At 51.9% G+C, this 25,817-nt stretch overlaps 1 protein-coding gene across 4 annotated transcripts in view; it reads left to right on the top strand.

Annotated features, from left to right (window-relative positions):
• STAB1 (stabilin 1) overlaps positions 1 to 25,447 on the top strand; it is a 53,713-nt gene extending 28,266 nt beyond the window's left edge. For 2 of the 4 annotated variants that reach the window (XM_090147941.1, XM_090147940.1), the window contains 45 exons: positions 222 to 380; positions 1,221 to 1,316; positions 1,687 to 1,782; positions 2,388 to 2,435; positions 2,876 to 3,006; positions 3,376 to 3,487; positions 3,711 to 3,788; positions 4,150 to 4,251; positions 4,724 to 4,831; positions 5,344 to 5,475; positions 5,625 to 5,753; positions 6,219 to 6,275; positions 7,068 to 7,154; positions 8,255 to 8,450; positions 8,846 to 8,941; positions 9,733 to 9,778; positions 11,713 to 11,792; positions 12,578 to 12,703; positions 13,345 to 13,418; positions 13,775 to 13,849; positions 14,194 to 14,313; positions 15,238 to 15,285; positions 15,404 to 15,487; positions 16,333 to 16,479; positions 16,635 to 16,772; positions 17,377 to 17,436; positions 17,530 to 17,706; positions 18,357 to 18,443; positions 18,863 to 19,009; positions 19,172 to 19,237; positions 19,712 to 19,919; positions 20,367 to 20,516; positions 20,995 to 21,099; positions 21,262 to 21,369; positions 21,477 to 21,670; positions 22,152 to 22,296; positions 22,384 to 22,517; positions 22,801 to 22,966; positions 23,086 to 23,192; positions 23,268 to 23,387; positions 23,477 to 23,627; positions 23,719 to 23,838; positions 23,915 to 24,055; positions 24,160 to 24,315; positions 24,389 to 25,447. In XM_090147941.1, coding sequence (XP_090004067.1) covers positions 222 to 380; positions 1,221 to 1,316; positions 1,687 to 1,782; positions 2,388 to 2,435; positions 2,876 to 3,006; positions 3,376 to 3,487; positions 3,711 to 3,788; positions 4,150 to 4,251; positions 4,724 to 4,831; positions 5,344 to 5,475; positions 5,625 to 5,753; positions 6,219 to 6,275; positions 7,068 to 7,154; positions 8,255 to 8,450; positions 8,846 to 8,941; positions 9,733 to 9,778; positions 11,713 to 11,792; positions 12,578 to 12,703; positions 13,345 to 13,418; positions 13,775 to 13,849; positions 14,194 to 14,313; positions 15,238 to 15,285; positions 15,404 to 15,487; positions 16,333 to 16,479; positions 16,635 to 16,772; positions 17,377 to 17,436; positions 17,530 to 17,706; positions 18,357 to 18,443; positions 18,863 to 19,009; positions 19,172 to 19,237; positions 19,712 to 19,919; positions 20,367 to 20,516; positions 20,995 to 21,099; positions 21,262 to 21,369; positions 21,477 to 21,670; positions 22,152 to 22,296; positions 22,384 to 22,517; positions 22,801 to 22,966; positions 23,086 to 23,192; positions 23,268 to 23,387; positions 23,477 to 23,627; positions 23,719 to 23,838; positions 23,915 to 24,055; positions 24,160 to 24,315; positions 24,389 to 24,672 — 5,391 coding nt within the window. In that variant the 3' untranslated portion in view covers positions 24,673 to 25,447. The remainder of the gene's footprint in view (positions 1 to 221; positions 381 to 1,220; positions 1,317 to 1,686; positions 1,783 to 2,387; positions 2,436 to 2,875; positions 3,007 to 3,375; positions 3,488 to 3,710; positions 3,789 to 4,149; positions 4,252 to 4,723; positions 4,832 to 5,343; positions 5,476 to 5,624; positions 5,754 to 6,218; positions 6,276 to 7,067; positions 7,155 to 8,254; positions 8,451 to 8,845; positions 8,942 to 9,732; positions 9,779 to 11,712; positions 11,793 to 12,577; positions 12,704 to 13,344; positions 13,419 to 13,774; positions 13,850 to 14,193; positions 14,314 to 15,237; positions 15,286 to 15,403; positions 15,488 to 16,332; positions 16,480 to 16,634; positions 16,773 to 17,376; positions 17,437 to 17,529; positions 17,707 to 18,356; positions 18,444 to 18,862; positions 19,010 to 19,171; positions 19,238 to 19,711; positions 19,920 to 20,366; positions 20,517 to 20,994; positions 21,100 to 21,261; positions 21,370 to 21,476; positions 21,671 to 22,151; positions 22,297 to 22,383; positions 22,518 to 22,800; positions 22,967 to 23,085; positions 23,193 to 23,267; positions 23,388 to 23,476; positions 23,628 to 23,718; positions 23,839 to 23,914; positions 24,056 to 24,159; positions 24,316 to 24,388) is intronic. The other 2 variants (XM_090147942.1, XM_031609438.2) reach the window with 2 other exon arrangements.
• Positions 25,448 to 25,817: the final 370 nt, after the last annotated feature.

Below are 25,817 nucleotides of genomic sequence, written 5' to 3'. Positions count from 1 at the left end.
GAAAACATGGAATGTTTCCAGGATCACTATGATGAAGATGCCAGATGGCATCTAGGCCATTTCTGAACAAGATGCTTCCAGCCCCATCCCCGATGCTGCAATCAGATCTGATCATTCAGAAACTCTCCTCAGTCTGATGAAAGAGATTTGTCTCTGCATTTGCACAGCATTCCTTCCTCTCCTCTGCTGAGTGTAATACTTTTCTCTCCCTTCTCCTGCAGGCCCTGTGCACCAGTACTGGCCCTGGCAATGCCACCTGCCAGTGCAACGTGGGATGGACTGGAGATGGGAAGGCCTGTGTGGCTATAGACAACTGCATGCAGGAGAGCAGAGGGAACTGTCACATCAATGCTGACTGCATTTATATCGGCCCTGGTCAGGTATGGGCTATGCCAAGCAGACTGATGGTGGATGTATGTTTCCTAAGCTGTTCTGTGGGATTGCTGAAGGTAGAAACTGGGCTGGCCACCAGCAAAGCCTGATTGCTGCCAGAAACACCAGCTCCTGCGAGGCCCTCACAGGGTTCTTGTGTGTGGTGGGGGGCACTGGTATGTTTGAGGCTGCTACACTATTCTGACACTTCTATGCAGCTAAAAAAAGAGACTACAACTTCATAACAAGGCATTGCTTGCTGTGCCCGAATTGTTCCCGGATCACAGCATTGTCTCTGGGCAGTGCTAAGATGTACAGAAAATCACACGTAGCTGTTTGGATAGTTAATGAAGGAAGCCATGCTGAGACTGGGGCATCTTGAGGTTGGAGGAGGTTGTGTGGGAGAGGTGGTTTCCCAAGGTGGTTGCTGCTTTACCCCACTGAGCAAAGGAAGCATTGGACCACAGGCTCAGAAAAGGTGCCAGATCTTCAGCAGAACACAGCTTTTCCAGATGCCTCATATGCAGGAAGCTTTGAAATGAACTCTCTTCTCATACTGTTCACAAAGTCTGTGTTGTTCTCAGAAAAGCTGGAAAGAAATGGAAACTGTAATTCCCAAGTGTCCCTCTCACTGCCAAGCAGTGCAACAGATCAGTGCACTTGAGTAACCATGCAGCATGCGTGCTGTAGTAGAGTATGATGCCTTGCTAAGGAACTATCTCTGCATTTTCAGCTCTTGAGGAAGAAAACTCGGGGAGATCAATTCAGAATAGATTTTGCTGCCTAATAACTATTTTGGGTTGCAAATGAAGATGCTCTGATAGATCTGAAATGTCTCTTTCCTGCAGAGTAAGTGCGTCTGCAAGAGAGGTTATGCTGGTGATGGCCACAACTGCGATGCAATCAACCCATGTCTCATGGACAATGGTGGCTGCCATGACCTGGTGAGTAGCTGAAGAGGCTAGCGTGGCAGTGGAGGTTCCTCTGTTCCCTGTTTCCAGCCATGGCATCCAGAATATTGCAGGAGTTGATGTTGCATCATCCTACTGGCATGCCTCTGAGGTGTTATAAAGATTTGGTCTCTGACCTACTTAGGGGGATCCTCTGAGTTTTGTGAGTTCACACAACCCAAAGTGATCAACTAGGCCTTCTGTGTAAGGTATAAACTCAGTGGCATGGAAAGGCAAGAGGAGGAATATGTTTGTGTGTGCTCCTTTAGCCCAGGTGTGGGAAGTCAGTGTTTGATTCCTAGGTCATTGTAACACTTCATAACCAGTATTCGCTCTCCAGTTTCTCCTTCTGTTGTGTTTGCAGGCCATGTGTGTACCCCTTGGAGGAGGGGAGAGGTCTTGTGCCTGCCCTGAAGGCTATGTTGGAGATGGTATGACATGCTATGGGGATGTTCTGAAAGTGAGTAAAGAATAAATATCAGAGGTCTTTTTGAGGTCAGTGAGAAATGGTTCTCCTCTCCTCTCCCTTTTCTTTTCTCTGCTACCTGAGCTGACTTTTCCCAGCGCCAGACAACACAGTTTATTTTTGCCCAAGACCACAGAAACACTAATGGTATGAAGGCCAATGTGTTCAATAAATCATTGGCAGTACTTTCCAGGCTGTTTCACCCCTGTCTGTTCTGTGCAGTACTCTCTATTGCTTGGAAAATTTTTCAGTTCAGAGTTAGCAAGGCCTGTTTTCTGCCACTAGAAATATCAAAGTCCATTGTGGATTCAATCCCTGTCCCTAGTAAACAGCAGCAATTGCAAACAACTTGAAAATAACTACTTATTTAGGAATATATATTTTTCAATGGGTAAAATATACATATTTTTAATGGCTAGAGTTTGGCTTCAGGAGCACCCATCCCTCCTTGCAATACAAGGTGCAGTTAAGGTTGTGAGGTGAAAAAGAAATGCCAAGGTGGCAATGATGGATGGGCTCCTGTCCCCTGCCAAGGGATTCCCAGTCCTGCAGCTCTACTGCTAGGTTGATGTAACCCTTCTTTTATTTCTCTTTGGTAGGAGCTGGCCAGGAATTCCCACTTTGCAGGCTTCTATGACTGGGTTAAGGTAAGAACTTTGGATTTTATGATGGAGTAAGGCTGTGAAAACACACAGTGATGTATGGCGTCTCACTGAGCCTTTGTTCAGCTGCACACACAGCTTTTGCCAGGGATAATTTCGGTCCCTCCTCTAAAAGTGATGCTCAGTGTTCAGAAAGAATTTATGGATTTGATTGAAGGGATTTGAAAAGTAATTCAAATGTGAAAGTAGAGCTTAAAGTTGCAGATTTCTCCTTGGCAAAAAGGTATCAGGTGTTTTGGCTTAACTCCCATTTGATTGCCAACGGCTCTCGTACCACATGGCAGGAGAGCCTCCTCTGCAAACACTGTCTTTCTGCATGCCCATCCCACAGGACTGCAGAAGCAGGGTGGCTGTGGGTTATATTTTATGGAACAGATGTGGTACTGGCACGTCTTATTTGTTCATCTTTGTGCTTTCGACAACAGAAATCTCTCTTCAGCATCCCAGCAGGAACCAATGTCACTGTCCTGGTGCCATCAGAGGAAGCTATCAAAAGCTTGAACAAGAGTGAGAAAGATTTTTGGCTGACCCCCTACATGCTGCCATTTTTAGTCAGGTACGAGGAGAGTCTTGCCTTTGCTTTCCTATGCCTGACAACAGTAACAAAATTGTACATCCTCAATAAAGAGTTATGGAGAGAGAAACACAGAAACATAGTTAAATGTATAGGGGGCAAATAATATAGTAAGTATTTGGAATGTAACAGAGCTCAGGCAATTGGAAGTGGATTTATCTTTCGTATATGTGCAGGGAGAGATTTTCCCTGTCACGAGGATGTGTAAGGCCAAGTAATTCCTTGTCATTCTCACCACATGCTTACCTACTTTATATGAGAGATGCGTGAATGTTGGATGAGATGACCTGATCTCCACGTTGTTATGAACAGCATCCTCACCATTTCTTTATCTGCCTGCATTCCCTTCAGGGCCCACTTTCTTGAAGGTGTCTTCACTGATGAAAAGCTCAGAAAGTATGACAGGCCAGAATTACCCACCCTCAACCCGCGGATCAGATGGCAGAGAAACACTGAGAGTGGTGTAAGAGTTTCTCCTATAATGAGCATGTGCCAACATCAAATTAAACCTCTCAAGAACTGCTGTAACCACTGGAGAACCTGGCTGGGTCACTGGTGGATTCCAACATAGGAATCTTCTAAAAACTGCACCCAGATTCATTGTGTGCAGCCTTGAACAATGTATCAGGTTTGTGTGTACCTGGTGATTTCTGATGCTTCTGCTTCTCTCTCTGATAATTTTGCAGGTATTCACCATTCAGAATGCAAGTCTAGTTGTCAGTGACATCCCTGCCAGCAATGGCATCATTCACATACTCAGCAAGGTACGTTGGTATATGTCACACTGGAAAGTACAGTTGTAGCAAGTTGGTGTTGACAACATCGGAGATGGAGGCAAGGAATAATATATATACAGACAGTTAGAACAATAATGACAAAAATACACTTGATTGTCACAAGGTCCTGACAGATGTTTCCTGTATACTGGTGTTTTAAGTATATATCTCTGGGACAAGTGGGAAGGGAGTTCCTCTTGGCTTATAGAAGAAGAAGAGTTAAGACTTGCAGAATTTTGCCAAATGAGGCACATTTTCTACTTGCTTTTCTTGCAAGCAGGGCAGAAATTATTTCCCTCAGACTCTCTTGCACGAACTTGCTGATGAGCTTGGTTTTTTTTTTCTGCAGGTTTTGTTGCCGCGTTTAGGAGACGTCCCACCCAGTCCTCCAGGGCTGCAGAAACAGCTTGATGCAGTTGCCTCATTCAGCACATTCAAGAAGCTGCTAGAGGTAAGCAGCTCTGTTGTGGTTGTCAGAACAGATGTCAGCAGGTTCCCAACTTACCCTTTGCAGGTGGGCCTAAACTTTGGCCAACTGGTGAGTAAAGGAAGACCATCTGTTTCATATTATCCCAAAGTGATCTTCTAGGGAAGATCTTTTCAGCAGTCGAAGGACTGTGTACTTACAGTTAGGTCCCTATATCATCTTATTACAATGGAAGATGACCAATCTACTGCAGGCAATCATATGCTTGTAGGAGGCAAAAAAAACCTTGAGGAAAAGGTAGGCTTGTTAATAATAAGGAACTGTGCTCAGGTTAGCCCAGGGAGCAAGCAGTTGGACACACGTAACTGTACAGAAGTTGTATCCCCATTTTTCAAGCATTTCCTTAGTGCTTTTGCCTTTGTAATTGATTTCACATGCAGTCTGGCTTCAGTAAATACAGGTGTAATTGCTAATATCAATGTGTGGCCTTTTTTAGCAATACCAGCTCATTGGAAAAATTGAGTCCTCTGAAAAATACACGGTCTTTGTTCCTGGAAATAATTCCATCGAGGAGTACTGCCACGCTGCCAATGTCACACAGTTGGTAAGCTCACTGCTTGCTTGCAGCCCCAACATGTACTGCGATATTTGCAGGGACATATGTACCATCAGATCATAAACTTGAGCTCAGAAAAATTTGAGTATGGATAGGAGGATCTGATGCTATAAGCTAGGAGAAATGTGGGAGAGAAAAGTGAGAGGGAGGGTTTCCTGTGATGTTACAATGTGAAAAGTCTACTGGGACTCCACATGCAAACTTATGACTAAATTTGCGTATGATAGATGGCAGAAGATGTTCTGCATCCTGCCTGGCCATGGTGTGTATCTGCCAATTTAATACCTTTTGAAAGGCTCCAAAAAACTTTTGTGGCTTCATCCAGTAAAAGAGCCATCAAGGTGTGATCAGTTGTTACTATGCTCTGTGGACTTAATTAGCTACTAGAGAATGCTTAGTAAATCTTCTTATGCCATACCTTTGACTGAACTGTAGTCTAGGAAGTCAAGTGGTCTATCATTTGTTTTTTTATTTCATTTTATTTCATTTTGTGCATTTAGGACAATGAGACAGTGCAATTCCACATTATACTGGGAGAGAAACTCTTGCCAGCAGATTTGAGAAGTGGAGTCCATAAGAGCAGCATGTTAGGGCTCTCCTACTGGTTAAGGTTTTATCAAAACAGCACCCAGGTAAGGAGGGAAGGCTATTCTGCCTCTGATGCACCCGTATCTGTTTGGGACACTCTTACATTTCCATACTGTGGCTGTCTGTCAGTCATCAAGCAATCTATACAAAAGAGTTGAAGGTTTCATCTCAGCCCTTTCCTTCTCCTTTGCAGAAGTTTGTCAATAATATTCCGTTGGATGGAAAATTCTTTGAGACGAGGAACGGCGTTTTAATCGGGGTTTCACAGGTCCTCCAGATACAGAAGAATCGCTGCACTGCCAATACCACCACTATACAAAGGGTAATGATGATTTCCAGTTTGCTGGCTACAAGTTCCCCTACAAAATGCATGGGAGTCATGAGTCAAAGCCCAGCCTCCATCTATCTTGTGGCTTTTGGCCATCTGAAGCTTGTAGGGTCAGACTGAGGCAGGCCTGCATGCAGGAACCTCAGGCTTGCAGACAGCCCTACCTCAGCTGAGAGGGTCAGAAGGGGCATAATGTATTATCTTTTCTGCTTTGTTTAGTGGTACAGTCTCATTGCCAGAGTGCAGAAATAAGACCTTATGTGGTGCCTTTGACAGTAGCCAGGAGCGGGGGGACCGGCATTGTGATTTTTCTTCTTTCAGTGTTTTGAGTCATGGAGATGAAAGCATCTTTGTCCCGGCCAGCAGCCTGTACAGCACCATTTGTAGTCCAGGAGTAGTGTCTTGGTGCTACATGGGCAGAGGGCACACATGTGACTTGTCCTGTTCTCTGTGCCCTAGTCAAGGTGCGGCAAATGTGAGAAGGGGATCAAGTGTCCTCCAGGATCAGTTCTCGTGGTGAGTTCATGTGGCATCTCACAGGCTGTTTGCTGATAGTGCTTTGATGTCCTTTTATAACTCTACAGATGTCATCTTATTACCTTATTATATTCAAGTTCTGTCCTTGAGTCTTCTGTGGCTTGTTAATTAGCAAAGTTTGCAAGAGAAAGTAGAAACCAAGGGAATTTTATGCAGGAAAAACACGAATGTGAACTGTGAGACTCCTTACAGGGGTGGCACCGGGCCTTTGCTTGAATTTCAGGACAACTTCAAAGCAACAGTGTGGAGAGTTTTCCCCTGGTAGGGGTGGCAATCAGATTTCTTCTTTGATCTCTTCCTCTTTGGATGTTATCACCAAGGATAGGTGTGCCAATAGCTGTTTCCTAGGCTGTGGATGCGTTCGTGGAGATTAGCTGGTTGAACCTGCACCTTGTTTGTGAGTGAGTGACAAACACTGTCAGAGAGGAACACAATCACCATTTCATCTTTCTGCTGCCTGTGAAATGCCTGATTATTTTTAGGCTTCATTACGCTATGCCAAAAATTTGCCAACCACTTTTTCTCAGTATTTATGTTGACATTCATACCACAGATCTGTCAGGTAACGAGGCAGGCTGTGTGGGCAACTAATGCCAGGCCCAGAGATGGCTCACTTCTCTCAGCCCACAATATCCAGATTTTAGGGCTGTTCTCAGAGGGTAAAAAGCTTCATTCCTCTGTTAAGCAGGAGCGCTGCTGTATGCATCAGGATGTATACAGTCTGAGTATTGCAATGTCTGCTATATGTATCTATGTTAATTATATTGGCAGGAATTTCCAGGAAGCAAGAATCTCCTTCACTGCACTCTGCGCTCTGGGGACAGTGGTTGCTATTTCACCTGTGCAAAAGTTTCCCTGGTAAGAATAACATTTGGTTTGGATTCGTTTTGATAAAAGCGAGTAGGGTGTTAGAAACACAGCTGTGGAAACACAGCCTGTGCTGGACTGACATCCTGGCTGAACGTGTGCCATTGCACAGCTGAGACAGGTTTGTCTGGGCATTGCTCTCCATCCTGGAGATAGAGGGCACCGGAGGAAAAAACTAACGGAAATGTCTGTGCAGTGAGGGATTGTGGTCTGCTGCTCTTTCATTGTTACCTTGGGTTTTGCTGTAGAGGAAGAGAAGGAGTTGAATGTTTATAGTCAGATTTCCTAAGGAAATGAGGCATGACTGGTGGTATTTGACTTGTGCATGTGCCCTTCTGGATAATTGATGACTAATTGGAACCAAACCAAAGTGAGGAACAGGTTTCCCTGTTACTATGCCCTCACCAGTTCTGTGAAAACATAGATGGGGAGAAAATTCCTGAAGAGGAAATGGTAAAAAGAAAGGCCTGTGTGAATTTGACCCCTCTTGGTTGTTGAAACATCTCCCTGAGAAGTTTGGTGGGAATGGAAAATTGGGAAGGGACAGAGGCAGTTGGAAATACCATGCCCACAGGCAGAGCTTCAGCCATCCCAGCCCCCTCTGGGCACCTCTGTCTCTCCCCTGGATTATATTTCTCCTCTATTTTCCAACTAGGTCCCATCGTGGTTGCCTCCCTCTGTGGGTGAATGCAGAGAGAAAGCAGTGAAATGAGGCTTTGGGACTGAAGTGCTCTCTGTCAGAGCCTCTCTCTGCTCAACAGAGTATCTCACTGATGGGACACAGGGAACGCAGGCAGGAGATAAGCTGGATAGGCATGGGGCTGAATGTTTGTGTCACCATATGACCAGCATTGCTCAAGCAGCCATACACATCCTTTACATGAAGTCTGGGCAGCTGAGAGCCCTGTTCTCGGGGGGTCACTCACCCCTACCTGCACACAGCTGCTCTTCTCATGTGTTGTCAGAGTGATGTCTGTTGCACAGTTAAAGGAGCAGAGTATCTTCCACGATAAGCCTGGGGGACATGCTTTTGCTACTTCATCTGTGCTGCATCAGACAGCTCACCCCAACCTGCTTTTGTTGGTTCTCAGAGGTCTGTCTGCTGCCCCGGCTACTATGGACACATGTGTGAGATGTGTCCAGGAAAGCCAGGCCAGTGGTGCTCCGGGAACGGGGAATGCCTGGACGGCATCGAGGGCAGCGGAGAGTGCCAATGCCTGGAAGGTTTCCACGGCACCGCTTGTGAAATGTGTGAAGTGGGCCGGTATGGAGCTGACTGCAAATCAGGTGACAGCTATTTTGCAACTCATGTTCTGCTCGCAAGGGGAGAAAAGTGGACCCACAGCCTCTGAAACAGGCCCACGGCTGGTGACCCAACAAGGAAGGGCTGTGGGAATGAGTTTGTGATCAGCCACTTGTGGCCCCATTTTCATTCTTGAAGGAGTAACCACTGCTCTGCTGCTCATCCTGTTGCTTCCCAAACTGTAGGGAGTAGAGATGGTCTGCTCCTGATCACTGGGATCTGGCAGTGAAGGAACAAAGGCCGATGCTCCTGTAGCATTTTCTACATGGCAGCTAGAGGCATTGGATTAGGAATAGAGCAGACACTGAAATGGCAATGAGATTCTGCTTTTGAGAGCTGGTTGGTTTGACAATGATGATCACCTATTCTTACCCCACAGAATGTGCTTGTGACAATGGCATATGCAACGATGGACTGCAAGGGGACGGGAGCTGTGATTGCTTTCCTGGGTGGAAGGGCCCAGGCTGCCGTGAAAGTACGTGAATGTGGTGGGTCTTGTGGTGTAACATCACTGTTCTGACAGAGGAATCAGAGTAATTCTCTTTAGCTGCTAGAGCAAATCTGTGTTAGCTGAACAAGGTGACCACAGCTGTGTGTGCTTGCATCCACCAGGAGGTTTATTAGACTGTACTAATTCATTCTTGCATCCGTGGTGTGACTTCCCCAGCAGCACATGAGCCTTAATGTTATTTGTTCTGGGTTGGCCATGACTCCTCTTACTTGCCTAAGAAAGTGGCAGTGCTTGATTTGAAACTTCCAAAGTGCCCCAGTGTGTCTGCTGGATTGCCCACGGGCTCATTGGTTTAGGTGAGCTCAGCCTATGGTCTACAACTCCCAGCAAATCTGTCACAGTGTGTGGTAGTAGTATGTCAAAGATGGTTGTTCTGGGATTTGGGATCATTATTATCACAGGGGTAGGGGGATTTTAAAGGTTTGCACCCAAAGCTTGAGTGTGTAGTGACATCAAATGTTTGGGGAACATTTAGAAATGGAAACTAAGTGGAGCTGTCCTATTAATCCAAATGTAAAACACAAAACAAAACCATGTTTTACTTTGAATGGAGCAAATCCAAAGCTCTCAGTGTGAATGGAATAACAAGATTTCAGTCCTTGCTTCATTCCTAGCAGTTTTGAAGCCCCATCACTGATCAGGGCATGATCATGGCAGGGAGAATGTTTGGAAGGAGCTTTGCTGTAGATGGCAGAAACATCCTCAGCGAGTGCTGTACTGGAAATGTCAAGTCACATTTGTGTTTTCTCTTGCAGGAATTGAGGTGGATTTATGCAATAACACTTGCCATCAAATGGCTAAGTAAGTACAGCCACAGGGCTGGGTCATTCTGAGACCCATTCTGTGCTTGGTTATGCTTTACAGAAGACTGATTCCGTGTGTCAGGCATCACAGAGGGCTTGGAGACAGTTTCTGCTCTTTTATGGTGCATAAATGGCTGTTTCATTCTTCAGTCTTTTTGGTGCTAAGCCCCATCCACTTTCCTTTAAGATTTTGTTTGAATATAAAATCTTTCCAAACGGATTCCATGTGTGCAGATGAGAGAAGGCAGAGGCTCCGAGCAGCTCCAAACCTACCCTTAGTTGTGCAGCAAAGCAAGGCACTGACAAGCCCCCTCTGTCTCTTTTGTCCCCACAAAAAAATCCTGTGGGCTGATGGGTTTCAAAGGAGCTCTTGCTGCCTTCTCCATCCATTACCTGCTCTCCCATTTTGTGGCACTGGGACACAGCCACCTGCAATGGTACCATGCTGAAGCAAGTGTCTGGGCAGGGTGTGAAGCCTGTGCCTGGGTGGTAGCTCCTTGGCCTGCTTCTGCAGTGGTCCCAGGTGGCTAACAGGAGCCTCTGTCAGACCTGCCCCAGAATTTAGGCAATAGGTCTGAGTGACAACAGATGTCATTCAGGCCCCAATGAGCAGAGGGTTCTCTTTGGGCTTATAGTCCTCCCTGCAGTCTGATAGATGAGCAAAGCACCCTGTGGAGCTCAGCTGACTTGTTTGGCTCCTTGCTGACATGAATGAGACCCAGCAATGCTGCCCAGGAGCTTTGTTCCAGCTCTTTGTGTGACTGTCCAAGGCCACAAGCTCATTTCTGGATGCAGCCAGATGGTTACAGGGTCCCAACAAGCTATCACCCCCCACCTGCTGGAGCACTCCATGACCATAATGAGTACTGGGTAGCTGGGTCAGGGAGGAAGGGGCCAAGCTACAGACAGGAGGATCTGTGTTCTATGAGCAGTGCAGCTGTTAGGCAGTCTTTGTTTTGTGCAAACCTCTGTCACGCTGCCATGATGATGGGTCTCTTCTTCAAATGCTCTTCTTGGGTCTTGGGGTCTGCAAGACCTTTTGAATTAGCAGGATTCATCCTCTGTTGAGGATGATTCCATTTGCTGGAAGCCTGTGGCTTGGACAGGTACACTCCTGGCTGGGTAAGGAACTGGCTGGAGGGCCAGGCCCAGAGAGTGGTGGTGAGTGGAGCTGGCGACTGTCATGAGTGGTGTTCCCCATGGGTCTGTGCTGGGCCTGTCCTCACCCTTATAGATGACCTGAATGAGGGCATCGAGTGCACCCTCAGTATGTTTGCAGATGACACCAAGTTGGCTGGAAGTGTGGATCTGCCTGGGGGTAGCGAGGCCCTACAGAGGGATCTGGACAGACTGGAGAGCTGGGCTGAAGCCAATGGGATGAGGTTCAACAAGACCAAATGCTGGGTCCTGCACTTTGGCTACAACAGCCCCAGGCGATGCTGCAGGCTTGGGGCGGAGTGGCTGGAGAACTGCGTAGAGGAAATGGACCTGGGGGTGTTGGTTGATGCTGGGCTGAACATGAGCCAGCAGTGTGCCCAGGTGGCCAAGAAGGCCAATGGCATCCTGGCCTGCATCAGGAACGGTGTTGCCAGCAGGAGCAGAGAGGTGATTGCTCCCCTGCACTCAGCTCTGGTGAGGCCGCACCTCGAGTGCTGTGTCCAGTTCTGGGCCCCTCACTGCAAGGAAGGCATTGAGACCTTGGAGCGGGTTGAAAGAAGGGCAGCAAAGCTGGTGAGGGGTGTGGAGCACATGAGGAGCGGCTGAAGGAGCTGGGATTGTTCAGCCTGGAGAAGAGGAGGCTCAGGGGAGACCTCATTGCTCTCTATAAATTCCTGAAGGGAGGTTGTAGTGAGCTGGGGGTCAGCCTCTTCTCTGCCACTGACCAAGCAAATCAGATGCACTCAGTGATAAATTTTCTCCGTCTTGTTTCAGCTGCCTGAATGTCTCTGCAGATTCCCCACCTATGTGCTTCTGTTCTGCTGGATACACAGGGAATGGGACACACTGCACAGGTATGTCAGACATGGCCAGGATTTAAGGTTTGCAAACATCCGTAGAGTCTGCACACATACAAAGGTTTTGCAAGAGAGAGACAAAAAGGCAAGTGTAACAGGGCAGTTCTTACCTCTTATGGAGAAAAGTGTACGTGAATGGGTTGTGCTTGTTCAGGTATAACAGCAACAGTGGCAAAGCTATAGTGGTTTTGGCCAATAATCCCTGTAATATGAATGCTTTGATTCCCTAAGATGTCACATCCCTCATATTTGTTGGCCATGCTGAAAGCAGGTAGAAGCAGTGTAGCATCTGTGCCAAGGTGAAGTAGGATTTCAGGGTACTGCTCTGGAGCTGCATATGTATCTGACTGTGTCAAATGCCAGACAAGAGTAGTAATATTGTAGCTCAGAGTAATAATATTGTAGCAGAGAAATCAAAACAGTGGTAGATGTCATAGTTCATTTTCAGCATTGCCCTTTTTTTGAAAATGACTGAAAGGAAAAAGTGAAAACGCATGTACATTGTGCAGGAAAGGATTTTTTGCTGGATTAATCATTGGTCATCTGTAAGCAAACACGGTGGAAAGACTTCTTAGTCTGGTGTGGGGTTGGTTTGAGCTCAGCATGACTTCTGAACTGCCCTCTCAGACCCAGGTGAAGCCCCTGCCCTTAAAGTTTCATTGAGAAAGAAAGGGATTTTAATAAGATGATGTGATTTTTGTTAAGATGAACGATCATCCTGACCCTGTATATCTTCCCTAGAGGCTCTAAGTTGGTTCTGCTTCTCTTGTTTGCAATCACAGAATTAGATCCATGCACTATTGATCACGGTGGCTGCTCCATACATGCTGTGTGTACTAAAGTGTCCCCAGGAGAGAGAACCTGTGTCTGTAAAGAAGGCTATGCTGGTGATGGGACACTCTGCAGGGGTGAGTGACATCCCATGTGTTGGTGATGGTGGCAAGACGTGGCTCATGCAAAAGGAAATTTCAGGCAAAAAGCATTAACGTTTCAGGTCAAAACACCAAATAACTCGATTGTTCTTTCTGTCTGCTCATGCAGACATTATTTCAGAGTCAGTAATTAGTGGCTGATCTTGATTCAACCATTTCTGCCTTTTGTTGGGGTGCATGCACACATTTCTGTGCACATACATACGTACCTGCAGGGATGTGCTCAGAATTTTCCCAGGTCCTGAGGAGTGATGTGGTCACTGCTGCCCTGACACAGTGCCACCTCCGGGCACCTGTCTCACTGGCTGGCCAATGTTCTGTGGTGCTCTGAGGTGAGGCTGGAGCTGCAGGAGAGTCCAGCCCTCTTCTATCATTCCAAGTGTGCTCAGATGGATGTGGTGTTCTCAGGGGGCAAATTTATCACAACCCATGTGTGGCAAGAGTCAAATTCGCACTTCTTGCCTGTTCCTTTGCTTTTGCAAGTTGCTTTGCCATGAGGGAGTTTCCAAAGCTGGGAAGGTCCTCCCTGTCGCTTTACCAATACCTCTATGGATCACCAGTTCCCAGCTGCCTTGGGCAGCCCTCAGCAATAACATGACCTTATTGTTTTGCTGCAGAAATTGATCTTTGTCTTGAAAACAGCGGGGATTGCCACACCAACGCAGAGTGTGTTAAAACAGGCCCAGGGAAGGTGAGTAATAAGATGGATGTCAGGGCAGAGATACTATGGAAGTTGTCACAGATGTATCATTTTCCAAAAGACTGTCCTTCCCATGGCAATGCTAGCATTGTACTTATTGCCTTCCACAAAGAACAGTTGCCTGGGGAGGACATGAAGAGCCTGCTGTTTCTTCAAAAGCAGGTGCTTTCTGTTGGCCAGAGGTTGGAGGTGATGTCAGGTTACAGTTGTTGACACAAACCTGACTTTCTTCGTGAAGGAATGGAGTGTGGGACAGATGTTACAGCACATGTTTTCCATCCATTCAGCCATTGTGTGTTTTCTTTGTTGGGTCCAAGTTTCAGACAAAGTATCTGTCTTCTCTACAGATTGCCTGTAACTGTCTTCCTGGTTACAGTGGGGATGGTGTGAGACAGTGCAACCCCATCAACTTGTGTGAACAGGTTTGTCTGCATTTTCCTATTACCAGGGTGAAGGGCACATCCTTGAAGCATTTCTTTACCCAACAATTAGAAGCAAAGATAGGGTAACCTGTTTGTTTAGTGCCAGCTGTCTTGCCTTCTTACATACATAAGGAATCTCATGGTGTCTTTGGTTTCTACTGTTTCTCACAATGACCTGCAAGTATCTCAGCCACGTGGCACTAGGATGGGGTGTCCCTCTTCTGGGACAAGCAGTGCAGGAAGAGTGACATAGAATGGAAGGCATGTGGGCCTTTTTCTCTGCATCCATTTTGTGTGGAATGTGCTCAAAATTTGAAGTGTAAGCCTTTCACTTTTCTTGCTAGAACAATGGAGGCTGTAGTCCCTTTGGGCTCTGCAAATACACAGGCCCTGGCACTCGAAACTGCTCCTGCTCTTGGCACAGCATTGGAGATGGCTTCACCTGCCGTGGTAAAGTGTATCAGGTGAGAAACATGCACAGCATCTTTTGTGTTCAAGCTTCCTGCCCCACAGCAAACCTCCCTCCAAGCACGAGCTGCAGGTCTCTAGTGTCATATCACCATGTGTGCATGGTGTAGGAGGGAAAGTACATTTGGGGTTCTGACTTGGGGTCACAATCGCAATAAAGCAACTTTGCTCCAGAGGGAGCTGCAATGTGGACAGTCTTGCTGTTCTGTTGGCAGCTGTGGCCATGCCTCCAATCGTGTCATGTTTTCTAAATGTGACAAGCAACTCTTTCCTGGGAAATCCACTTCTCCCAGTCTGTGGGGTCAAAGCAGTTGTTCCTGGTGCCAGCATGTGGGATCCAGGCCAGAGGGAGACATGGCCAGGACTCTCTCCCGCACTGTTGCCAACTCAGTGGCTGTGCTTGGGTGAACTGCTGGCCTTTCTGGTAGAAGCAAATGGAAAGCTATCAGAGATGAACAGTTGTCATGCCCACAACAGAGATGGGAGAAAAGAGAGTGGCTCAGTTTTGTGGTCCTGCTCTGTTGCGTTGTGTAGAGGAGGTTGCCTTGCTAAGCCTCTGTCTGCCACTCAGTACAGCATCCCAGAACTGCTGGTGGCAGCATACTGTGATTAAAATGGATGTTCTGTGAAGCACTTGAGGTGCCCCATGAGCAACCCCTGCAGAAGCTGCCAGCTTTCCATCTTCAGCAGTCCCTGCCCTCTTCATCTTGCAGCATCTCTGATGTGAATGGTCAGGCAGAGGTCACTGCCTGCTTTGTACCTCCACGTCCTCCATGCTCACAGTGCTGACAGGGGTGGGAGGGCTCTGGTGTCAGGAGAATTGATGTCTTACCAGAGTGACTTGGCATGGAAGGGGCAGGTCATAGTGCTGGCTGGTTGGAAGGAGCTATGCTAACACCAGCTGTTTCTCTTTGTTTAAGGAACTCGCAAGGATAGAAGATGCATCTGTGTTCTTTAAGATGATACTGGTCAGTGACAAATAGCTTTGCCTTGGTCTGTGAATTTCACTTAGTATTTTCTGCAGAGGGTCTTGCTAACTGGAACTATGTTTGCTGTTTGCTGTCCCACAAATGCTTCCTTCCACAGGCAGAAAAAAACAAGGATCTCAGTGGGGCAGGGCCTTTCACTGTCTTCGTCCCACGGGCAGACTTCATAGGAAACTCTACAACAGTAAGTGTCCTCCCATCCCAGACACCCTCAGGTGCAGTGTCTTGAAGCAATGGGGCTGCATTGAAGAGCATTAAATCCTCCATTCCTCCATCAGTGTGCATCCTCCATTCTCCATCAGTGTGAGGTTTGAAAGCCTCTCTGCTCCCAGTCTGGGCAGGGTTGGGCATGGTTCCTGCTGTAAGGAAATGCTTGCTGGAGGCCTTGTCTTGTAGTCCTGCCAAATCACTGATGTGCGATGACTTTCATTGCCACTATGAGTGGTTGCTAATAGCAAGGCTTTAGAGCACCTGTTATGAAGACAGATTGTTATTTTTTCCTTCCCCATGCCCCATACCCTGCCATCCCACTTCCATTAGCCTCTTCCCTCCAGTCCCAAGAAGAGGAGACCTAAGGGAGGAGAGATCCTTATCCACAACACCGTGAATTGGACAGTTCTTGACCAGCAGCTTTTTGGTGTTGGTGTGATTGTGTGATGGAAGATCCTAATACCCTAAGTCCTGTTGGGCAGTTTCACACCTCAAGTCCCAGCTTTTTTCCTATGCACTATACTCCCAGTAAAGGAACAAATCCCAAGAACTGTGTATCATGGGCATTACTTGACAGACATTACTCATGGACAGTATACTTGATGTTTTCCAGTAAGGCAACCTTTGCAAGGTTGATTGAAATTTCCCCACATTCCTGAATGGAGGTGTGCATTCACTGCAGTCTGGGGGAGCCAGCTTTCCTGCAGGAATGAGTCAGTGGGGCAGGACAAGCAGAAAGGCTTGGGATAATCCAGGTCTCCCTCATTTGCCTCTCTGGAGAGGCAAAGTGCCCTCAGTGTTCCTGTTTTCTCTCTGTAGTTTGAGGAGTGGAAGAGCAGAGGTCTCCTCCAGGAGCTGCTTCGTTACCACATGGTGGGATGCCAGCAATTGCTGTTGAGTGACCTGGAAGCCCAGGAGTCCCTTACATCTTTATCTGGCCACACCATAAAGATCACTGAGAAAGAGGTAGTTCTCTGCCACCATTCCCTTCCCTGTCCAGCTTGACAGGTTGTCGCTTTTGCTGTCATTTGAAGGCCTGCTAGTTGTAACAAGTAACGCCCACTGATGGCTCCGAGGGCAGTGCCCCACGGGAGCACCTCATTGCATCCCTTCTCTCTCAGAATAGCATCTATCTCAATGACGAAGCCAAAGTGATCATGAGTGACATCGTCGGCGTGAACGGGGTCATCCATTTCATCAACAAGATCCTCATTCCAAGTGACCTGGTGAGCCGTAACATTTCCTCACAAATCTCACAGGTAAGTCCAAAGCCCGGAGAGCTGCTGTGGTGAAAACAGGGCTGGGATCTTCCTCCCAGCAGCTCTGACACTGCTGCCCCAATAAGCCCTCTCCCTGCCCCATGGATGCTGCTCCCTCCTGCTCCAAGCTGTGCAGGTGATGTCTGAGCACACAGGTCTGTCTTGTGAAGGTGACAGCATTTGTGGCACAGTGGTATTTGGGACAGAATACGGTCAGAAAACAGTACAGAGTGTGGGGAGGAAGCTCATCTTTGGTGCAAACCATCACAGTCCTATTCCAGTGCAAAGACTGCATGCCAGTATCTCTCTGGCACTGCTAAAACATGCATTAGCAGTGCACAGCCACTGGATTTTACAGTAAATAACACATCTGTACAGCACAGTGAAAGTCATCCCAGCTCCCACCATAGCAGTCTGACCTGCACGAATCAGGAAAGGGGTAGCTGCTGCATTCCAGCACTTGCAGGGCCAAATCTATGGCACAGCCACAAGAAGATGAATGCACTGTGTTTACCTACTGTGATTGTTAACTTCCTGGGGGACAAACTGGCACAGTAACTCCAGTCCCAGCGGCATTTGGTGACAATTTTCCTTCTCTCTGCAGCTGAACATCACAGAAGCAGCAGAGACCTTTGGGTACACCATTTATAGCAAGTTGCTGAAGGTGAGCCTTGCCTCCTGGGGAGCTGCTGTGAACATGTGAGCATTCCATTTTGGCCCGTGAATTTTTCTTCATATCCCTTCTTGTCTTGGACAGGATGCGGAGCTGCTGCCGCTGGTCAGTAACCCCCTGCACAGACCTTTCACCATGCTGTGGCCTACAGATGCTGCGTTTAATGCCCTCCCAGAGAAGAGGCAGCAGTGGCTGTACCACAGGGAGCACCGGGGCAAGCTGGCCTCCTACCTCAAGGCACACATGATCAGAGGCACGAAGGTAAACGTAACAGCAAGTAGGCTGAATGCCTCCCAGGTCACACATCCGCCTATAGCTGCACCAGAGCGACCTTGCCCAATATTTTGCCATGTAGAACATGCAGCATATCAGCTGCATACCAGCTGTGCTGGGAAGACCAGGCCCTGTTTGAGTGTATGCAGCACTCCATCACAAACCTCTGGTGCAGCGTGGCTGAGCTGAACCTTTCCTGCAAAAGCTGCAAGGAGGCCACATCTCTCCCAGCAGCCAGCTCATGGCTCACATGAGCTCTTCTCTATGGGGACGATGCATCAAGCTGAGCCCTGCCAGGCCTGCCTGCACACACTAGTCCCTTACTGCTCATGACAGGACTAACCATTATGCCATTACTCCCTTACTAGCAGGGTGTGTTGCCACGTCGCACATCTTCAGTGTGGCTGCTGGCCCTGTCCCTCACCAGGCAGTGCTCCTTTTTTGAAATACAAACTGTCAGTTTTGCCTGTCTTTCCTGGCATTCAAGGCCAGGCTGGATGGGGCTGTGAGCAACCTGGGCTAGAGGGAGGTGTCCCTGCCTATAGCAGGGGGCTGGAGCTACATGTTCTTAAAGGTCCCTTCCAACCCAAACCATTCTATGATTCTGTGATTCTGTGTTGATCATTTTTCCTTCTTAGATTGTTGCTGGTAACATGCCCCACGTCAGTTCCATACGGACCATGCATGGCTCCACTGTCTCGTTCAGCTGCAGCAGAACCCATGTGGTACGTGAAGGTGGTGCTTGGTCCCACTTTGCCATGTGCAGCAGATGCTCATACACCAGCAGGAGGGGAAGATGGAGTGGGACTGCCCACACACTGGGATGCCCCGTTGCCATGGCTGCAGCCGGGTTCAGGTTCAGAGACCAGCCAGCAGGAGAGGGCAGAGGCACGTGGTCCCTGCAGATACACGCAGTGATGGCCCCATTGCTGCACCAACCCGCTGCTGCCATGACCTGGACAGACCATTTCTTAATAGAGGTGGTTGTGAAAAACAGTATTTGGGTGGATAAGGATATGAGCATGGAGGTTGCGAAGAATTCTTGGGGTGATTGAGAAGTGGCAGCCAGAATGAATGATGTCCAGGTGGTGCAGCCAGGGTGCAGGATGTGCCAGGATCATGAGGTGCTTTCTTCCTTTGGCAGGGAGAGCTTCTGGTGGGAAATGGTGATGCTGTGATCATCCAGAGGCACATGGAATTCAATGGGGGCATTGCTTATGGCATCGACAGGCTGTTAGAGCCACCAGATCTGGGATCTCGCTGCGATGAGTTCGTCTCTGTGGAGCTGCAGGTGAGCAGTTGGGGTGATGCTGATGAGGATCCACGCTGTCTGCTGAACCTTTGTCAGCAAGGAGAGGTTCTGGGAGCCTGCTGCTCCTCCTCACAGAGCTCCCTGCAGCCAAGGAGCAGAACCCACACTGAGTGGCTGTGGGGTTTCTTTCTCCCTCCACAGAGATCAATGGAGAGCTGCGGACCCTGTGGCTTCGAGCCACCCTGCCCTGCTGGCTCAGTGCAACGGGTAAAGCTTTAACCTTTGGCATCGAGGCAGCCTGCTGAGGGCTGCTGACAACACCCCCCCACGTTTTAGCAGCATAATGAAGACACACGTGTGTGTGCTGGGCTCAGCCATGCCATTTGGTGGAGCAGTATGGGCTTGGTTAGCACAGTCTGGCCAGTCCCAATGTGGGTGGCAGTGGGTAAGGGACCCAGCTCCATGCCTGGAGCAGCACAGGGAGCCTTGTGGGGGCCTCAGGGCCAAAGAGCTCTGCCTGGATGCTGGGGGGGAGGGGGTTAACAATGTCCTGGCAGGAGCATCTCCCGCACTGCTTCTCTGTCACCCCACAGTTTCTTTGCCTCCCACCCCACAGTAGGGAGCCTCCATTACTGGTTGTGGGAGCGAACAAGGGGCATGGGAGGGTCGAGGCGAGGTGGAAGGGGCATGGTGTCCAGCGATCAATGTGGCAAACTCTGTGTTTTGCCTGTTTCCTCGCAGGGGGGAACCTGGGGCTGCCACTATTTCGAAAACCAACTGTTTCACCATAAACACCCATTGCGGCCGTCCTGGTCTTTCTCCCCGTGGGAACCCTTCAGAAGACACTTCTCTTCTAGGGGGCCTCTGAAACGAGGCTGCAGAAGGAAGTGCATTTCCACCCAGTGGGTCCCCCAGTGCTGCGCCAACCACTACGGCCGCGACTGCCAGGGTAAGGCAGCGTGCATGGATCCCTAGTGCCTGGGGGGCAGGGCGGGCAGTGCCCAGGCAGAGAGCCCCATCCAGGGATGGGGAAATGTGGTGAGGCTGGAACAGGGAATTCCCTTTCCTTGGAGAAAGCCCCGGTGAGTCATGGGCTGCTGAGGGCTGTGAGCAGTCGCATCACCTGTCCCTATGCACCCAGCACATGGCCACAGCTGGCTATGGGCTCTGTGCTTTCTGCACAGCAGCTCCTGGCTGCTCAGCGTGGCCAGGCAGCAGGGCCCAGCCTGGATACACACCAACCTTCTTCTTCAAGCCCCATCCCAAGGACGTGGGCTGTCCCAGGCTACTAAGCATGCCATACATGGCACTGTGTGGTCACCTCTGTGTGAGTGGTGCTGCCCCAGAGCACATCAGCCCCACATCATCACAGCCTCATGGAGGTCCTCATCTGCAGCGTGCCCAGGGGGGCTCGAGGCGCCGTGTGGGAACCGTGGGATCTGCGATGACAAAATCAGTGGCTCGGGGCAATGCAACTGCAGCCAGGCCTTCATTGGGACCAGCTGTGAGCTGTGTGCACCAGGCAGATATGGGCCTGAATGCCGAGGTATGTGGAGCTCAGGGAGGCTGCACAGTGCCTTTTGCAGAGGTGGCTGCAGGATGGAGATGGATAGGCGCTGGGTGAGCACAAGAATCAGTGCATAATACCTGCACCATGCAGGGGACGTGCAGGGCTCACTGCAGTCCAGTGGTGCTCTGGCTCTGGTTTCTAAAAGGCACTGGGTTCAATTGTTCCTCCAGGTTTACCAGGCTGAGAGCCTGGTAGGGCAGATCCTGGGGTGTATCCGGCAGAGGGAGGGAAAGGAGCCCTGAGTGGAAGAACTTGTGTGTCCCCTGGAACAGAGCAGGGCAGGGGGTGCTGAGCGATGAGGGCTTTGGGTGGTCCCCTTCTGTGTGGGAACGTGTGGAGCAGACAGTTGGGTCTGGAGGCACAGGGACACGTGTGGTGTGCACTGCCACACTGCTGTCTGTGGCCCTTCCTGCCACCACAGCAGAGCAGTGACAGTGGTGTTCCTGCCCCTCAGAGTGTAATTGCACTGAGCACGGTGTGTGCAATGGAGGGCTGCACGGCGATGGCTTTTGCTTCTGTGCCGAGGGCTGGACTGGAGAGCGCTGCGAAGTTCCCCTGGGTGAGGGCTGCCAACCCCTCACTTTCCCCATGAGGCTCACGGCTGGGCCAGTGGCCTCGTCCCCCTAACTGACCTCCAGAGGGGCTCTGGGGCTGGGCAGCTGTCCTGCACTGCAGCCCTTGGAGCACACCTGTGGCTTCCTGACCCGCACTCTGGTTTCAGCCGTGAAGCCCACCTGCTCACCTCCGTGCCACCCCCAGGCCTCCTGCCGCGCTGGCAACCTCTGTGAATGTGACATGCACTATGAAGGGGATGGCAGAACCTGCACAGGTGGGGCCGTGGGGTCGGAGCAGCTCCATGGGGGTAGGCCGTGCTGGGGGTGGTGAGAAGGGCAGGAGAACGGTGCTCCAGTGATGGTAACGCTATTTTCCGTGCAGCCATTGATATGTGCAGCCAGGACAACGGTGGCTGTGCCACGCATGCTGCCTGCACGCAGCTTGGTGTCAACGTCTCCTGCAGCTGTGCTGTGGGGTACTGGGGAGATGGCTACGTCTGTGAGCCCATTGACCGCTGCGCAGACGGCAGGAATGGGGACTGCAGCGAGCACGCACACTGCATCAGCACCGGGCCGGTGAGCACAGCCCACAGACAGGGGCAGCATCCCTGCTGTGCAGACTCCGCACTGTTGTACTCAGGCCTGCACAATACACGAGGCTGAGCTCCCACTGGTGTCATGCTGGGGCGGTTTCTCCCCCATCTCTGCCCAACAGGCACGGGGTTTGCCACAGCGATGGCATTTCAGGGCTGTTGGGTGTTGGATGGTCCTTCAGGGACCGTGAAGGCCATTGGCAGAGGAACAAAGCTGCTCACTGTGGCCTGCAGTGCAGTGCTGGAACGTGTCACATCCCTGCAGCTTAGCTGGAAGCCATCTGTGCAACACTTTGGGGGGGTTGCAGCTGGATGCAGGCTTGGAACAGAGGCCGCCAGCCCACGGAGGCCACACATTCTGCTCCGGTTCTGCACAGCTGTGGCAGTGCTCTGAGCTCACAGGAGCACAGCTCATCAGCTGCTGCTTGCACGATGGACAACACCATCCCTCCTCTGTGCTGCAGAACAAGCGACGCTGCGAATGCAAGAGGGGCTACATTGGTGATGGGATCCAGTGCCTGGAGGAGGCCGTGCCCCCAACGGACCGGTGCCTGGACAGCAACGGGCAGTGCCACCGGGAGGCCATCTGCACCGACCTGCACTTCCACGGTGAGCGCCCACGGGGCCACGGATGGGTGCAGGCCTGGGCGCCGTGGGGTTGGTGCTGCGCTGATGTTCCGTGGCTCCATTTTGCAGATAAGACCATGGGTGTATTCCATCTGCAATCACCCCGAAAGAAGTACGACTTCACCTACGTGCAGGCGCAGGAGGCGTGTGCTGCTGAGGGGGCAGTCCTGGCCACGTTCCAGCAGCTGGCGGCCGCGCAGCAGGTGGGGAGCAGCAGGGTCAATGGGCCATGCTCTGTGCCCCTCATAGGAGGTTGCCTGTGCTCCTGGGTTCTTCCTCAGCCCCCCTGTGGCCTTTGCCACCTTCTCTTTGCGAGGCCTGCTCCAGTGGAGCAACTGGGGAGCATCTCATAGCCACGAACTTGGGCCTCGCTTGTGACACTGGGATGGGGCACACCTGAGATGGGAGGAGGCACACTGTGGTGTGGGGCTGCACAGCCATCGCAGACATCCTGACCCTGGCCCCTGATGCTCCACTTCCCGGCAGATGGGATTCCACCTGTGCCTGGTGGGGTGGATGGATAACGGCACCGCCGGTTACCCCACGGCATTCCCCACCCCGAGCTGCGGCTCCAACCACGTGGGCATCGTGGACTACGGCCCTCGGAGCAACCTCAGCGAGACGTGGGACGCCTTCTGCTACCGCGAGAAGGGTGAGCGGTGCGGGCACGGGGCGGTGCCGGGAGGGACGCACCAGTGGGGCGTGGGGTGGCGGTGGGCAGCCGGGGGCGGCCCGGGGCACCGCGAGGCGCATCGCCGCGTTCCCTTGCAGACGTGACGTGCGTGTGCCCCGACGGCTTCGTGGGGGACGGCACGTGGTGCCGCGGTCGCCTGCCCGACGTGTTGGCCGAGGAAGCGCGTTTCTCCACCTTCTACTCCGTAAGCGACGCGCCGGGAGCGGGACCGAGCGGGTTCGGCCCGGACTGCCCGCAGTGCTGATGGGATCCTTTCCAGCTGCTGCTCGCTTTTGCCAACGGCTCGGCAGAAGGGCTGGAGTTTTTCACCTATTTGTCCGACGACTCCGCTCCCAAAACGCTTTTTGTCCCCGTGAATTCTGGCTTCGCAGAGAATGAGGTACGCGGCCGCGGGGCGGGCGCGACTCCCGGGGAGCAGCGGGGCTCCGTGCGGCCCCGGCTCCGTCCAGCCCGGCCCGCTCCCCGCAGACGCTGTCGGGGGAGGAACTGCAGCTGCACGCCTCGGCTCTGCTGCTCTTCAGCTTCGACCTCACCGCGGGAACCGCCGTCCCGTCCCGGGCGGGGCGCGACCTCCGCGTGTCCGCCCTCCCGCCGGGCAACGACACCGCGCGCTCCGTAGGTCCGACCTCGACGAGGTCACCTCCCCCTTCCTCCCCGCGCCGCGGGTCCGGGCCGCGGGGAGACCGCTGCCGCTGTGTTCGCCGCCGCAGGAAACCACGGGGATCAACGACTCCGCCGTCGTGGAGTGGGACATCGCCGCCGCCAACGGCGTCATCCACGCCCTCGCCGAGCCGCTGCGGCTGCCCCCGCCCGCGGTGCAGCTCGAGCAGGCGAGTGGGGGAGGCACGGAGCGCTCGGCCCCTGCTCCCCCCCCCCCGCCCGCCGTGACGCCCCGTTTCCCCGCAGGTGGGCGGAGGGACGCGCGCTGCCGGCGCTGCCGCGGGGGCTCTGGCGGCGCTGTGCGTGGCGCTGGCGGGGGCCGCCGCCGCGGGCACCGCGTACTGCGTGAAACGGCGCCGGCGGGACGGGCAGTTCGGGTACCTCCAGGTGCGGTGGCCGCGGGGTGGCGGGGGGGAGCGGAGCCCCGGGCCGGTCCCGGAGACGCGGGACGGGAGGTGGGGCCGGCGCTCAGCGCAGCCCGGCGCTTCCAGGCCGACCTGCGCGAGGAGGACGACGAGGAGGAGGAGGAGCGGCGCTCGCGAGCGAAGGCGGAGCCGCGGGCCTCCAGGCCCCGCCCCCAGCGCCCATTGGTCGCCATCCCCAACCCGCTGTACGGCGGCCACGCCCCCGACTACGAACCGCTGCACGTGAGCGCCGCCTCCGCCCCCCTCCCTCCGCCTCCGCCCCCCCCGCCCCGCGCTGACGCCGCTCTCCCGGCAGGACGCGCTGCTGCTGCAGGACCCCGCGGGCACCGGCGACCAGCAGTGACGGACCCGGCTGCGGCGCGGCCCCGCGGGCGCAGGCAAATAAAGAGCTCCGTCCCGCACCCTCCTCCGCGGCTCCGGTTCTCGCGGCACCGCCCGCCCGCAGCGTCCCCCCCCCCCGGCTGTCCTGGGGCCTCACTCCGGGAGCGGCCTCTCTGTTGTGGCTGCCCACGGTTTGGATGGGTGCACGCTCCGCTGGCTGGATGGCCGGGCCCAAAGAGCTGTGGTCAGTGCAGTTAAATCCTGTTGGCTGCCCGGCACAAGCGGCGTGCCCCAGGGCTCGGTACTGGGGCTGCTTCTATTTAACATCTTCATTAATGGTCTTAATGAGGGAATGAGCGCAATCTCAGTTAGCAGATGGCACCGAGGTGGGAAGGAGTGTTGATCTGCCCGAGGGGAGAAAGGCACTACAGAGGGACCTGGATAGACTGCATCGATGGGCCAAGGTTAACTGTATGGGTTTCAATAGGGCAAATGCCAGGTCCTGCATTTTGGTCACAACGACCCCAGGCAACCCTACAGGCTTGGGGAGGTGTGGCTGGAAAGCTGCCCTATGGAAAGGGAGCTTGGTGTGCTGATGGACAGTGGGCTGAACGTGAGCCAGCACTGTGCCCAGGTGGCCAAGAAGGCCAATGCATCCTGGCTTGGATCAGCAATGCTGTGGTGAGCAGGACCAGGGAAGTCATCCTGCCCTGTACTCAGCCCTGGTGAGGCCTCACCTCGAGTGCTGGGTTGTTTTGGGCACCTCAGTACAGAAAGGACATGGAGGTGCTGCAGCAGGTCCAAAGAGGGGAAACAAGACCTGTGAAGGGCTTGGAGAACATGGCCTACAAGGAGAGACTGAAGGAACTGGGGCTGCTTAGTCTGGGGAAAAGGAGGCTGAGGGGAGACCTGATTGCTCTCTTCCAATATCTGAAAGTTGATTGCAGTGAGAGCGGGGTTGGTCCCTCCTCACTGGTGACAGGATGAGGGGAAACGGCCTCAAGTTGCACGAGGGGAGGTTTAGGTTGGATATCAGGAAACACTTCTTTACAGAAGGGTTGTTAAGCACTGCAATAGGCTCCCCAGGGAGGTGGTTGAGTCACCATCCCTGGATGCATTTAAAAATCATTTGGATGTGGTGCTCAGGGACATGATTTAGTGGAGGGTTGTTAGAGTTAGTGTAGGATGGTTAGGCTGAGGTTGGACTTGATGATCTCGAAGGTCTTTTCCAACCTGAGCAATTTTATGATTCTATGTTCATCACCTTCCCTCCTCTGCAGGAGGCAGCACTGTCTCTTTCTACTCCCTGCCCCCCAGCAGCAAGCACCTGGCACTGCCAGCCCTTCTCCCAGCCCTTCTCCCCAAGGACAGCTAGTGCAGCCAGCATTAGTCACAGCTCACAC

The sequence above is a fragment of the Phasianus colchicus genome, chromosome 11 (assembly GCF_987193195.1).
Source record: "Phasianus colchicus chromosome 11, bPhaCol1.hap1.1, whole genome shotgun sequence".
NCBI classification, from domain to species: Eukaryota; Metazoa; Chordata; class Aves; order Galliformes; family Phasianidae; genus Phasianus; species Phasianus colchicus.
The sequence above is the reverse complement of the archived record's forward strand: the minus strand, read 5'-3'. Positions and strand labels throughout refer to the sequence as shown.